This window comes from Malaya genurostris, chromosome 3 (genome assembly GCF_030247185.1).
Source record: "Malaya genurostris strain Urasoe2022 chromosome 3, Malgen_1.1, whole genome shotgun sequence".
Taxonomy (NCBI): domain Eukaryota; kingdom Metazoa; phylum Arthropoda; class Insecta; order Diptera; family Culicidae; genus Malaya; species Malaya genurostris.
Genome location: NC_080572.1, coordinates 58,109,976 through 58,123,471, shown reverse-complemented (window position 1 = coordinate 58,123,471; position 13,496 = coordinate 58,109,976). Strand labels below are relative to the sequence as shown.

Sequence of the window (13,496 nt, the reverse complement as noted above, 5' to 3'; positions counted from 1 at the left end):
TTTGCTACGTTTGACACTACTCATAGTGATGTATTTTTTTACTCGATTAATCAAAATAATCGATTAAAAGGCTAAAGTAATCGAGTATTTGTAATCGATTAACGACAGTGCCACTAATCGAGCTAATCGATTAATAGCAATCAATTAATCGAGATTTATATCAGTTAGGCTGTGAACCATTTCGCGGTTAATTTTAACTTTTGGTTGAAATCTGACACTTGAGTGGTTATTTTGATGTTGTCAAAAATAACTCTGTTCGAGAGCATGGTTATTTTTGACAGATCGATGGCTATTTTCCGACACTGAAATATATCAACCAAAAGTTAAAGTTAAAAGCGAAATGGTTCACAGCCTTAGAGATAACGTTTAGCCTTAGGCTGCCGACATAGTGGGCGCGAGAAGCGAAGCCAAGCTGGTGACTAACATTGGCAAATCAAAAGCGAGAATGATACTAGTAGTTAATCAAAAGGACTCTTTTAGAGTACTAGTGAGAAATCGGCTCAACTCTGGCAGGGTCCCTCTGTTTTGCTGTAAGTACGTTTCCTACTTTGGTCAGCACCAACACAGATTTTCATTTGGTAGCTCTGATTCTGTTTAGAATAATTTGATCGATTAATTGCACTAATCGATTAATGCTTAATAGTAATCGATTACACTAATCGACTCCTCTATTATTAATCGAATAGCTAATAATCGATTAATACAAAAAATCAGACATCACTAACTACTCAACGGTTACGAAGTGATGAACCAGTGCTGTCAACTGTTTTTTTTCCAAAAATCTGTATTTGACGGAAAAATCTATCTGTACAACATCTTTCTCGAAAAATCAAACATCCATTTAGAGCGGAAACTGATTTTGCGATAAAAAAAAGGTCGCTCGAACTGGCTTACCCCTATGGAATCCAACACAAAAACTTAAAATCGGTATTTATCTGTATGAAAAATGAAATATCGGTATTTTGAGAGCGCATATCAGTATTCCTGTATCGAGTCCAAAAATCGGTATAAATACCGAGAAATCGGTATAGTTGGCAGCGCTGTGATGAACATAACTTTAGTACATATTTTTAGAACAGTTACACTAGAGTGACTATAATCAGAGTGGCGACAGCTGTTCGTTTGGAATGACAGCTACCAGTTCCAAACGAACAAACGACCTGTCAATTCAATGTAAAGCTAATGGAATGTTTTGAATTGTTGCCAACATTACGGATGAGATGTCGTCACTCTGGTTATAGGCACTCTAAGTTACACTATACGAAAAAAGACATCAGCTGTTTTTCAAAGAAGGGCGAATCTAACATTGACAGCATATGGAGAAAAACGTCGATAAATGTTTCGACTTTGGTTTCAAATCCTATTTAGAAATTTTCGTATATTCTCAGAAATTTTCGTATATAAATCAGCGAGTAATTTTATCGTCCCATTTACTATTTCCAGTAGTAAAAGGTTCGGAGATCATCTGAAATAAAGAAAATAAATAGTTTCGCCCTTCCTTACTAGCGATTGAAGTATCGCCCTGTTTGTTGGCATGGAACACAGAGGGCGAAACTTACGTAAACAAATGGAATGACAGTTTCGCCCTTTATAGTTCTTTGTATTACAAATATCGAGATTTTTGAAGAATCCAAATTTTTAGGCAAAATTGTAGGATTTTGAAACTTGTACTGGTAGGTGAGAAAAACTCGATTTGTTTACTTTTGTAAGATTCGCCCATCTTTGAAAAACAGCTGACATGTTCTTCTGTGTTTAAGGGGGGTCAGCTATTAATTTATTTATTTAAATCGAATTATACAAGACATGAAAAGATTTTTCGAGATTTGAATGTGAGTTATCACTTCATGTCCCATACAATTTGATGTCAACGCTTATCACCATTTTGGCATGATATCTGGCATATAAAGTACGATATCATATCGAGTTGTCAAAAATCGAAACTAGCAACACAGATAATGGCATTGAACGCATTCTTTTATGAAGGTCACTTTGAGAGTGACAATAAACAATCATTATAAATTTGAATTTTTCAACGGGTACTCCCGTTCGGACCCCATCAAATGCAAAAGTGTGAGTGTGTGAAAGAATAAGGAAAAGCTAAAAACGTTTATCAGGCACAATTTATATACGAATCAATAGAAAAACTAATTATCTAGAATATGTTTTTAAAATTTCAGTATTACAACGAAGAATGGACGAGAATGGGTGCAAAATCATCCCTTCTAATGGTGCAAAATCATCCCTTCTAATGGCAAAATCACCCCTTCTAATGGTTCCAAATATCATCTAAAGAACTAGAAAGATTACTTCTTTGCAAATCGGAGATAAAAACTATCAGTGTAGTGCCAATCTAGGATAATTTTTTTAGCTTTGTGCAATTTTCGCAGTGCAAAATTCGCAACAGTGTTTAATATCGTTGAGAATGCTACAATTGGCCATTCTGAATATAAGAAACTGATTATCATTTTTCTTCGTATTCACGTCCTTCAGTTATGTCTGTGATATTACTCACCCGCCTTTTTTTTTTGGTGTTCAGTGTATACGTATAAATATTCCGTATGCCTGCTGTCGAGTCCAGTCGTGGTCGTTCCACAAACGAATTTCCAGACATGACAGTCACGATCTTTTTTTGGCGCACATCTACGGTCCTCCGTGAAACTGGCACCAATGGTGATAAATTGGTTGCACTGCTGAGTTCCCATCATACATTCATAATGCAAATGTCAAACCGTGAGAACCCTTTCGATTCGGTAGCTCATTTGTATATATTGAGATTCTATGGCACACTTTGGTTGAAATGATAACAATGCAATTAATCTCGCGCTCCACCAAGTGGTGAGTGCGGTCATTTCAGAAGGTACCGGGAATGAACCACTTTTTTTTTAATATTTATAAGCACGTACGTGTCTTTATTATTTATCTTTGGTCGTTCCGCAGTAAAAACTCATCCACCTCACGTCCGTTGTTCAAAACCGAAAACAAAGCACTCCAAACCCGCAACTCGTTAGCCTACAATCCACCACCATCCCGTATAGATACGTATCAATGAATATATGTGTTTGTGCCATTACACTACTAACGAGGAATACACATTATCGAGGTAATATTCTGCAGTTGAAATAAGCAGCCATACACTGAAACAAATCACCGTTTTATTTATTTTCAGAACTGTACACGCTTAAAAATAGTTACTCAAAAATGAGTAAGATCTCACTCATCTATAGAAAAAGTGGAACAACTCTAATTTAGAGTAACTCCGAAGTTACTCAAATTTGAGTTCTTCCACTGGAAACGATATTTGGGTAAAATCTACTCATTTACTGAGTAATACTTTATTCGTACATGTACCAAAAATAGAGTAACTATCACTCAAATTTTGTGTGAAATTTTATTTCACATATACCAAATTTGCAAAAAAAAATTGCTCCTTTTCTGAGTGTATTGTATTGTTAAATAATTGAACTCAATACTATATCAAGTGGTGGTCGCTTGGAGTAGTGTGTTATGCTCAGGCACCAATCATACACTTATTCCTCATTAATGACATTTGAGCATATTCGTTTCCATTCTAAAGAACAACACGAAGCTGATCATTCCGGTTTTTGCAGACACAACACCGTTTGTGTTGATCGACTCACCCTCGAAATACGCGTCTCACTAACAAAAAATACAACCTGTTGCTACAAATGGTTATTACAACTTTTAGACTTATCGCGAATGCGAATAGTAACAATAAAACGAGATTTTGCGTTAAACTCAAATTTAGAGTAGGAGTTACTCAATATCATTGATGATAACTACTCAATTTTTGACGTTTCCATGTATCATTTGAAAATGAGTAACTAGTACTCAAACTTTGAGTAACTTTTTCTAAGCGTGTACACCTGCTTATCTATCATCTTTGCTTGTACTAAAATGAACGTCATTTAATAGCAATTTTCTACCTCTACTTTTGAAAAACGTTTTAGTTTGGTTTGTTTCTCTAAGCTGTAATTTGTGTAAAAAAGACTTTCAATCAGGTGAAATTTGATCATCTATTCATCTTTTACGTAATAACCAAATTCGCTTTCACGACTATGACAAGGCCTGGTGAAAATGGGTAAGTTTGATAAGTTATTTTTGATTATTTAAGTTAATGGTTATTTTCTTTATATCCGTCATCAAAATAGAAATCGACGAAGATCTCGTAGCCGGTCGTATGAACAGGATAGAAAAAAGCGCCGTTCACGAAGTCGCGAACGGGATCGTGAAAGAGATCGTACCAAAACTTCGTTCCGATTCAAAGACTTTAATCGACGCGATCGAGATAGGGAACGTGATCGTGAACGGGAACAGAGAGATCGAGAACGGGATAAGGAACTGGAAAAGGAACGCAATAGAGAAGCTGAAAGGAAACGTGAGCGAGAGAAGGAAAGGGAGAAGCTCAGAGAACATGCTACAAAATAGTAAAACAATTGTGTTGTTGTTTTCTGGAGTATTTAATATTATTTTGTTTCAGCGCTCAAAGTGTCAGTAGTAGCAGCGGTTTCCGACAATCTAAGTTTGACCAAAAACCACCAGGTTTTGCGGAGAAAGATGTTCCCAAAAAACCACCGAAGGAAGAACCGAAAGAAAAGGAGGACACATTCGATTTATCAGTTCCAATGGATAAGGAAGAAGAACAACGCAGGTTAGAACAAGAAATGACGAGACGCAGAGAACGGATTGAACGTTGGCGTGCGGAGCGGAAAAGAAAGGAGATTGAAATCAAAAAGCCGTTGGTTTCAAGTGGAGTTGATATTCCTAAAAAGTGGAGCTTAGAAGATGACGAAGAAGACGATGAGGATGACGACAAGGATAAAGCAGGAAAAGATAATGATGGAGAAGACGATGTTGATCCGTTGGACGCTTTTATGAAAGAAGTGAATGATGAAGTTCGAAAGGTCAACAAACTTCCTAATTCGGCTCCTAAAACAGATGGAAAGTCTACGTCGTCATCTGGCGTAACTATTATTACTGGTGTAGCAAAGAAAAACACAGATTCTATCAAAAAAGGAGAACTAATTGAACAGAACCAAGATGGTCTCGAATATTCCTCCGAGGAAGAGCAAGAAGATATTAAGGATACGGCAGCAAATTTGGCTAACAAGCAGAAAAAAGAGCTGGCTAAGATTGATCATTCGGAAATTAACTATTTACCGTTCCGAAAAGCATTCTACGTTGAAGTACCGGAAATAGCAAACATGAAGCAAACTGAAGTAGACGCATACAAAACGGAATTGGAAGGCATTAGTGTCAAGGGCAAAGGCTGTCCTAAACCGATTAGAACGTGGTCCCATTGCGGAGTTTCTAGGAAAGAATTTGACGTGCTCCGTAAGTTAGGCTTCGAAAAGCCAACCCCGATTCAATGTCAGGCCATTCCTGCAATTATGTCCGGTCGAGACTTGATCGGTATTGCCAAAACAGGAAGTGGCAAAACGTTAGCCTTCATTCTTCCGATGTTCAGACACATTCTAGATCAGCCACCGTTGGAAGATGGAGATGGTCCCATTGCTATAATAATGTCACCAACTCGAGAGCTTTGTATGCAAATAGGAAAAGATATACGAAAATTTGCTAAATCTCTAAACTTGCGTGCAGTTTGTGTGTATGGTGGAACTGGTATTTCTGAGCAAATTGCGGAATTGAAACGAGGTGCTGAAATCATCGTGTGTACTCCGGGTCGAATGATTGACATGCTAGCAGCCAATTCGGGACGCGTGACGAATCTGCGTCGGGTAACATATGTTGTATTGGATGAAGCGGATCGTATGTTTGATATGGGCTTTGAACCACAAGTCATGCGAATCATTGATAATATTCGACCCGATCGGCAAACAGTTATGTTTAGTGCCACTTTTCCCAGGCAAATGGAAGCTCTTGCGAGACGCATTTTGGCGAAACCAGTTGAAATTCAAGTTGGTGGTCGATCGGTTGTCTGCAAAGAAGTAGAACAACACGTGGTTGTTTTGGAAGATGATGCAAAATTCTTCAAACTGTTAGAACTGTTGGGACTATATCAGGAACTAGGAAGTATTATTGTATTTGTCGATAAACAGGAGAACGCCGATATTCTGTTGAAGGACTTAATGAAAGCTTCCTATCCTTGTATGAGTTTACATGGTGGCATTGACCAGTTTGATCGTGATTCAACGATCGTAGATTTTAAGCAGGGTCGTGTTAAGTTGCTCATCGCGACGTCCGTCGCGGCTAGGGGTTTGGATGTCAAACAGTTAATACTAGTTGTGAACTACGACTGTCCTAATCATTACGAAGATTACGTTCATAGGTAACATATTCATGAAAGATATTGGTGAACTGAAATACAAACATAGTCTACTTTTTAGGTGTGGTCGAACGGGTCGAGCGGGGAACAAAGGCTTTGCCTGGACATTCCTAACCCACGAGCAGGGTCGGTACGCAGGAGAGATCATAAGGGCTTTAGAATTGTCTGGCGGAACAGTGCCGGATGATCTTCGTAGTTTGTGGGAAACATACAAGGCAGTGCAGGAAGCGGAAGGAAAGAAAGTACATACTGGTGGTGGTTTTAGTGGAAAGGGATTTAAATTTGACGAACAGGAGGCAGCCGCTGTAAACGAACGTAAAAAGGCTCAGAAGGCTGCTCTTGGTTTGCAAGACTCTGACGATGATGACGATCTTGAGCAAGACATAGATCAACATATAGAAAGTATGTTTGCAACCAAACGAATTGTAAAAGAAGTAGAAGCCCCTGTCATTCAAACGCAAGCTGTTACGGCTCCTGTAGCAGCGAATCCTAATTCTGACAAATTAGAATTAGCCAAACGTCTTGCATCCCGTATTAATCTACAGAAAAATCTGGGCTTTGAAGCTAAAGTTGCCACACAGCAGACGGCAGAGGCTATTTTCAAAGGAGGAAGTACACAACAGCTAATTACGGCGAAAACTGTGGCCGAACAATTGGCTGCCAAACTCAACACCAAACTCAATTATCAACCCAAGGATGAAGATGAAACACCCGTGGAATCAAACGAGACTGTTTTTCGAAAGTACGAAGAAGAATTGGAAATCAATGATTTTCCACAGCAAGCTCGATGGAAGGTCACTTCAAAGGTATTTTTTAGTTATTAGCTATTTCTCATTTATTACTCTAATTACTCTTAAATTAAATTTGTAGGAAGCTCTTGCTCAAATTTCCGAATATTCCGAAGCAGGTCTCACAGTCCGTGGCACTTACGTTCCAACGGGTAAAACACCACCTGAAGGAGAACGAAAACTGTATTTGGCTATTGAAAGCTGTTCGGAGTTAGCAGTAACGAAGGCCAAGCGCGAAATAACACGGCTTATCAAGGAGGAACTATTGAAACTACAAGCTCTGTCGCATCACGTTATCAATAAATCACGGTACAAGGTGCTGTAATTATTCTATGCATGCCCCATCTTTTGTGTAAAACGGTGTCAACATGTGTGGAATGCAAATATACCTTCGTTTTTTTCTGAGCTCAGAAAGAACGTTGCATTTTATCTAACAAAATTAAATAAAAATGTAGTTCTCATAAATCTAATGTCTTTTCGATTTTTTCGCGTCTCGCCTCCGGCTTATCAGTGGATCAATCACATGCATCAAATCTTTAAAAGAAGGCGCCTATCATTCTGAGCAACTTTGCTGAAGATACTGAAATTAGATTTTTGTACCACGGTGCAAAGCAGCTCAAATTGAACTGCAATATCCGCTTAGCAGTTTAATTTAAACCGCTAAGCAGACGCAAATTGCACACAACTTATGTGACACTTTAAGGATGTTTCACGAGGTGCCATATCCTATCTGACGTCTCGGGCGTAAACGAGTGCTGTTGGCAGGGCTGGAAAAATCACCAAAAATCAAAAATCACCAGTGATCGACGATCACTGCTGATCTTAAGATCACTGATCTTGAACTTTAAAAAATCACTACTGATTTGATCACTACTGATCCTAGCCTAAAGAAAAATCGTCGTTACATAATCGCACTCATCTGATCCTTATGTGATTTGATTTCGTGTAAGATCATGATTATGGAATTAGGAAATCAGAGAAGATTTTAATTCCAAAAAATCACTACTGATGCGATCAGAAATGATTTGAGCAGAAAATCGTTTTTGATGAGGATCAGCAAAAATTGTACAAAGGGGTGAGCAAATGATACAATTGTATAAATTTTGCATAATGCAGGTGATATGCGTGCGAGTGTTCAAATCAGTGAAAATTTTCTGTTTTGTCGCTTTTGGGAATCTAATGATGGGTGAAAGAGCGTGTCAATGGGGCTTCAAAATCAATAAGTTTTGATGTTTCGAATGCGTGGAGGTGTTCAAATCGGAGAAAATTTTCTGTTTTGTCGCTTTTGGGAATCTAATGATGGGTGAAAGAGCGTGTCAATGGGGCTTCAAAATCAATAAGTTTTGATGTTTCGAATGCGTGGAGGTGTCCAAATCGGAGAAAATTTTCTGTTTTGTCGCTTTTGGGAATCTAATGATGGGTGAAATAGCGTGTCAATGGGGCTTCAAAATCAATAAGTTTTGATGTTTCGAATGCGTGGAGGTGTTCAAATCGGAGAAAATTTTCTGTTTTGTCGCTTTTGGGAATCTAATGATGGGTGAAAGAGCGTGTCGATGGGGCTTCAAAATCAATAAGTTTTGATGATTCGAATGCGTGGAGGTGTTCAAATCGGAGAAAATTTTCAGTTTTGTCGCTTTTGGGAATCTAATGATGGGTGAAAGAGCGTGTCAATGGGGCTTCAAAATCAATAAGTTTTGATGTTTCGAATGCGTGGAGGTGTTCAAATCGGAGAAAATTTTCTGTTTTGTCGCTTTTGGGAATCTAATGATGGGTGAAAGAGCGTGTCAATGGGGTTTGAAAATCAATAAGTTTTGATGTTTCGAATGCGTGGAGGTGTTCAAATCGGAGAAAATTTTCTGTTTTGTCGCTTTTGGGAATCTAATGATGGGCGAAAGAGCGTGTCAATGGGGCTTCAAAATCAATAAGTTTTGATGTTTCGAATGCGTGGAGGTGTTCAAATCGGAGAAAATTTTCTATTTTGTCGCTTTTGGGAATCTAATGATGGGTGAAAGAGCGTGTCAAATCAAAATCAAATCAAAATCAAATCAAAATCAAATCAAAATCAAATCAAAATCAAATCAAAATCAAATCAAAATCAAATCAAAATCAAATCAAAATCAAATCAAAATCAAATCAAAATCAAATCAAAATCAAATCAAAATCAAATCAAAATCAAATCAAAATCAAATCAAAATCAAATCAAAATCAAATCAAAATCAAATCAAAATCAAATCAAAATCAAATCAAAATCAAATCAAAATCAAATCAAAATCAAATCAAAATCAAATCAAAATCAAATCAAAATCAAATCAAAATCAAATCAAAATCAAATCAAAATCAAATCAAAATCAAATCAAAATCAAATCAAAATCAAATCAAAATCAAATCAAAATCAAATCAAAATCAAATCAAAATCAAATCAAAATCAAATCAAAATCAAATCAAAATCAAATCAAAATCAAATCAAAATCAAATCAAAATCAAATCAAAATCAAATCAAAATCAAATCAAAATCAAATCAAAATCAAATCAAAATCAAATCAAAATCAAATCAAAATCAAATCAAAATCAAATCAAAATCAAATCAAAATCAAATCAAAATCAAATCAAAATCAAATCAAAATCAAATCAAAATCAAATCAAAATCAAATCAAAATCAAATCAAAATCAAATCAAAATCAAATCAAAATCAAATCAAAATCAAATCAAAATCAAATCAAAATCAAATCAAAATCAAATCAAAATCAAATCAAAATCAAATCAAAATCAAATCAAAATCAAATCAAAATCAAATCAAAATCAAACAAATTTATATATTTGATAGAAAATAATTATGAAACTGAATATAGATTTCTACTTTATGAAATGTAATAACATGAATTGTAATGCAGTTATAAAATTTAAATTTAGAACTCTAATTTGTATCTTTTGTATGTATTTTGCTAAAGCCGGTATTAAAGCAGTCTCTAGAGCGACTATAATGCCAATTAGTGATATTATGCTGTCCAGATTGGAAACCTGGGGAGTGTTGCAATGGTCGTATTAGTGACGGCGCAAAAAAGGTGCGAAAACTTCAAAACTGTCGCAAAAAATATTTCAATTTGTAAGTGTTTTTAGTTGATGGCAAAACAAAGTCACTATAATCCGGTTTTCGGTAATAGTTGTCAAAAATCTTCTAAATGAAACTTATATTGTTTTCTTAAATATGTCCATTAAAAAGTCATCATTACAATACTAGGCTACCCTTGCAGCAAATAGAAATTCTTAAAAAGTCAGGCTTATGTTAACTTAGGAGCGTAAACAGTTTTTGTTGCTTTGGTTGAAAATATGTAACATCAAACATATAGCATACTAAGTATTGCCATAACATAATTTATGTGACTATTGATAACAAAATCGTTTGCCATCGAATAATATATATATGCTAAATGGCTTGAACGTTACATCAAATGTATATGTATATGTATGAAAATGTATTTACTATTGTTGGAACCAAAAAAATGCTTTATTTTCAACACACGTTCTAACACCAACAATGGATAAACAATAATTTTTATTCTGAGCATAACCTTGCAAGCATTACACTATAAATGTATTCAAAATTCGATTACATTAACATAAACATGGTCGTTATTGTAGAATTTAGAATCATAATGAATATGAATTAATTCTACACGGCTTATTTTCGAACATTACAAACATATGGTAATCGAAAGTGCGAGAAAAAATTGAATATCGCTTGACAAGTTTAAAAGTAGTATCACGAAATTAAAAAAAAGAAACCTTAGAAACCTCGTTTGATTCGATTTGATTTTTGATTGATAATCCTATTGACAGGCTCTATCACCCATCATTAGATTCCCAAAAGCGACAAAACAGAATATTTTCTCCGATTTGAACACCTCCACGCATTCGAAACATCAAAACTTATTGATTTTGAAGCCCCATTGACACGCTCTTTCACCCATCATTAGATTCCCAAAAGCGACAAAACAGAAAATTTTCTCCGATTTGAACACCTCCACGCATTCGAAACATCAAAACTTATTGATTTTGAAGCCCCATTGACACGCTCTTCCACCCATCATTAGATTCCCAAAATCGACAAAACAGAAAATTTTCTCCGATTTGAACACCTCCACGCATTCGAAACATCAAAACTTATTGATTTTCAAACCCCATTGACACACTCTTTCACCCATCATTAGATTCCCAAAAGCGACAAAACAGAAAATTTTCTCCGATTTGAACACCTCCACGCATTCGAAACATCAAAACTTATTGATTTTGAAGCCCCATTGACACGCTCTTTCACCCATCATTAGATTCCCAAAAGCGACAAAACAGAAAATTTTCTCCGATTTGAACACCTCCGCGCATTCGAAACATCAAAACTTATTGATTTTGAAGCCCCATTGACACGCTCTTTCACCCATCATTAGATTCCCAAAAGCGACAAAACAGAAAATTTTCTCCGATTTGAACACCTCCACGCATTCGAAACATCAAAACTTATTGATTTTCAAACCCCATTGACACACTCTTTCACCCATCATTAGATTCCCAAAAGCGACAAAACAGAAAATTTTCTCCGATTTGAACACCTCCACGCATTCGAAACATCAAAACTTATTGATTTTGAAGCCCCATTGACACGCTCTTTCACCCATCATTAGATTCCCAAAAGCGACAAAACAGAAAATTTTCTCCGATTTGAACACCTCCACGCATTCGAAACATCAAAACTTATTGATTTTGAAGCCCCATTGACACGCTCTTTCACCCATCATTAGATTCCCAAAAGCGACAAAACAGAAAATTTTCTCCGATTTGAACACCTCCACGCATTCGAAACATCAAAACTTATTGATTTTGAAGCCCCATTGACACGCTCTTTCACCCATCATTAGATTCCCAAAAGCGACAAAACAGAAAATTTTCTCCGATTTGAACACCTCCACGCATTCGAAACATCAAAACTTATTGATTTTGAAGCCCCATTGACACGCTCTTTCACCCATCATTAGATTCCCAAAAGCGACAAAACAGAAAATTTTCTCCGATTTGAACACCTCCACGCATTCGAAACATCAAAACTTATTGATTTTGAAGCCCCATTGACACGCTCTTTCACCCATCATTAGATTCCCAAAAGCGACAAAACAGAAAATTTTCTCCGATTTGAACACCTCCACGCATTCGAAACATCAAAACTTATTGATTTTGAAGCCCCATTGACACGCTCTTTCACCCATCATTAGATTCCCAAAAGCGACAAAACAGAAAATTTTCTCCGATTTGAACACCTCCACGCATTCGAAACATCAAAACTTATTGATTTTGAAGCCCCATTGACACGCTCTTTCACCCATCATTAGATTCCCAAAAGCGACAAAACAGAAAATTTTCTCCGATTTGAACACCTCCACGCATTCGAAACATCAAAACTTATTGATTTTGAAGCCCCATTGACACGCTCTTTCACCCATCATTAGATTCCCAAAAGCGACAAAACAGAAAATTTTCTCCGATTTGAACACCTCCACGCATTCGAAACATCAAAACTTATTGATTTTTAAACCCCATTGACACGCTCTTTCACCCATCATTAGATTCCCAAAAGCGACAAAACAGAAAATTTTCTCCGATTTGAACACCTCCACGCATTCGAAACATCAAAACTTATTGATTTTCAAACCCCATTGACACACTCTTTCACCCATCATTAGATTCCCAAAAGCGACAAAACAGAAAATTTTCTCCGATTTGAACACCTCCACGCATTCGAAACATCAAAACTTATTGATTTTTAAACCCCATTGACACGCTCTTTCACCCATCATTAGATTCCCAAAAGCGACAAAACAGAAAATTTTCTCCGATTTGAACACCTCCGCGCATTCGAAACATCAAAACTTATTGATTTTGAAGCCCCATTGACACGCTCTTTCACCCATCATTAGATTCCCAAAAGCGACAAAACAGAAAATTTTCTCCGATTTGAACACCTCCACGCATTCGAAACATCAAAACTTATTGATTTTTAAACCCCATTGACACGCTCTTTCACCCATCATTAGATTCCCAAAAGCGACAAAACAGAAAATTTTCTCCGATTTGAACACCTCCACGCATTCGAAACATCAAAACTTATTGATTTTCAAACCCCATTGACACGCTCTTTCACCCATCATTAGATTCCCAAAAGCTACAAAATAGAAAATTTTCTCCGATTTGAACACCTCCACGCATTCGAAACATCAAAACTTATTGATTTTGAAGCCCCATTGACACGCTCTTTCACCCATCATTAGATTCCCAAAAGCGACAAAACTGAAAATTTTCTCCGATTTGAACACCTCCACGCATTCGAAACATCAAAACTTATTGATTTTGAAGCCCCA

General features: G+C 36.5%; 1 protein-coding gene across 1 annotated transcript; it reads left to right on the top strand.

The window, feature by feature from the left end:
* Positions 1-3,928: 3,928 nt before the first annotated feature.
* Positions 3,929-7,546, top strand: LOC131438874 (probable ATP-dependent RNA helicase DDX46). The gene is made up of 5 exons (XM_058609250.1): positions 3,929-4,099; positions 4,170-4,445; positions 4,499-6,307; positions 6,366-7,110; positions 7,175-7,546. Exons 1-5 carry the CDS (start codon positions 4,077-4,079, stop codon positions 7,415-7,417), a joined length of 3,096 nt encoding a protein of 1,031 aa, XP_058465233.1. The 5' UTR covers positions 3,929-4,076; the 3' UTR covers positions 7,418-7,546.
* The last annotated feature ends 5,950 nt before the right edge of the window (positions 7,547-13,496 follow it).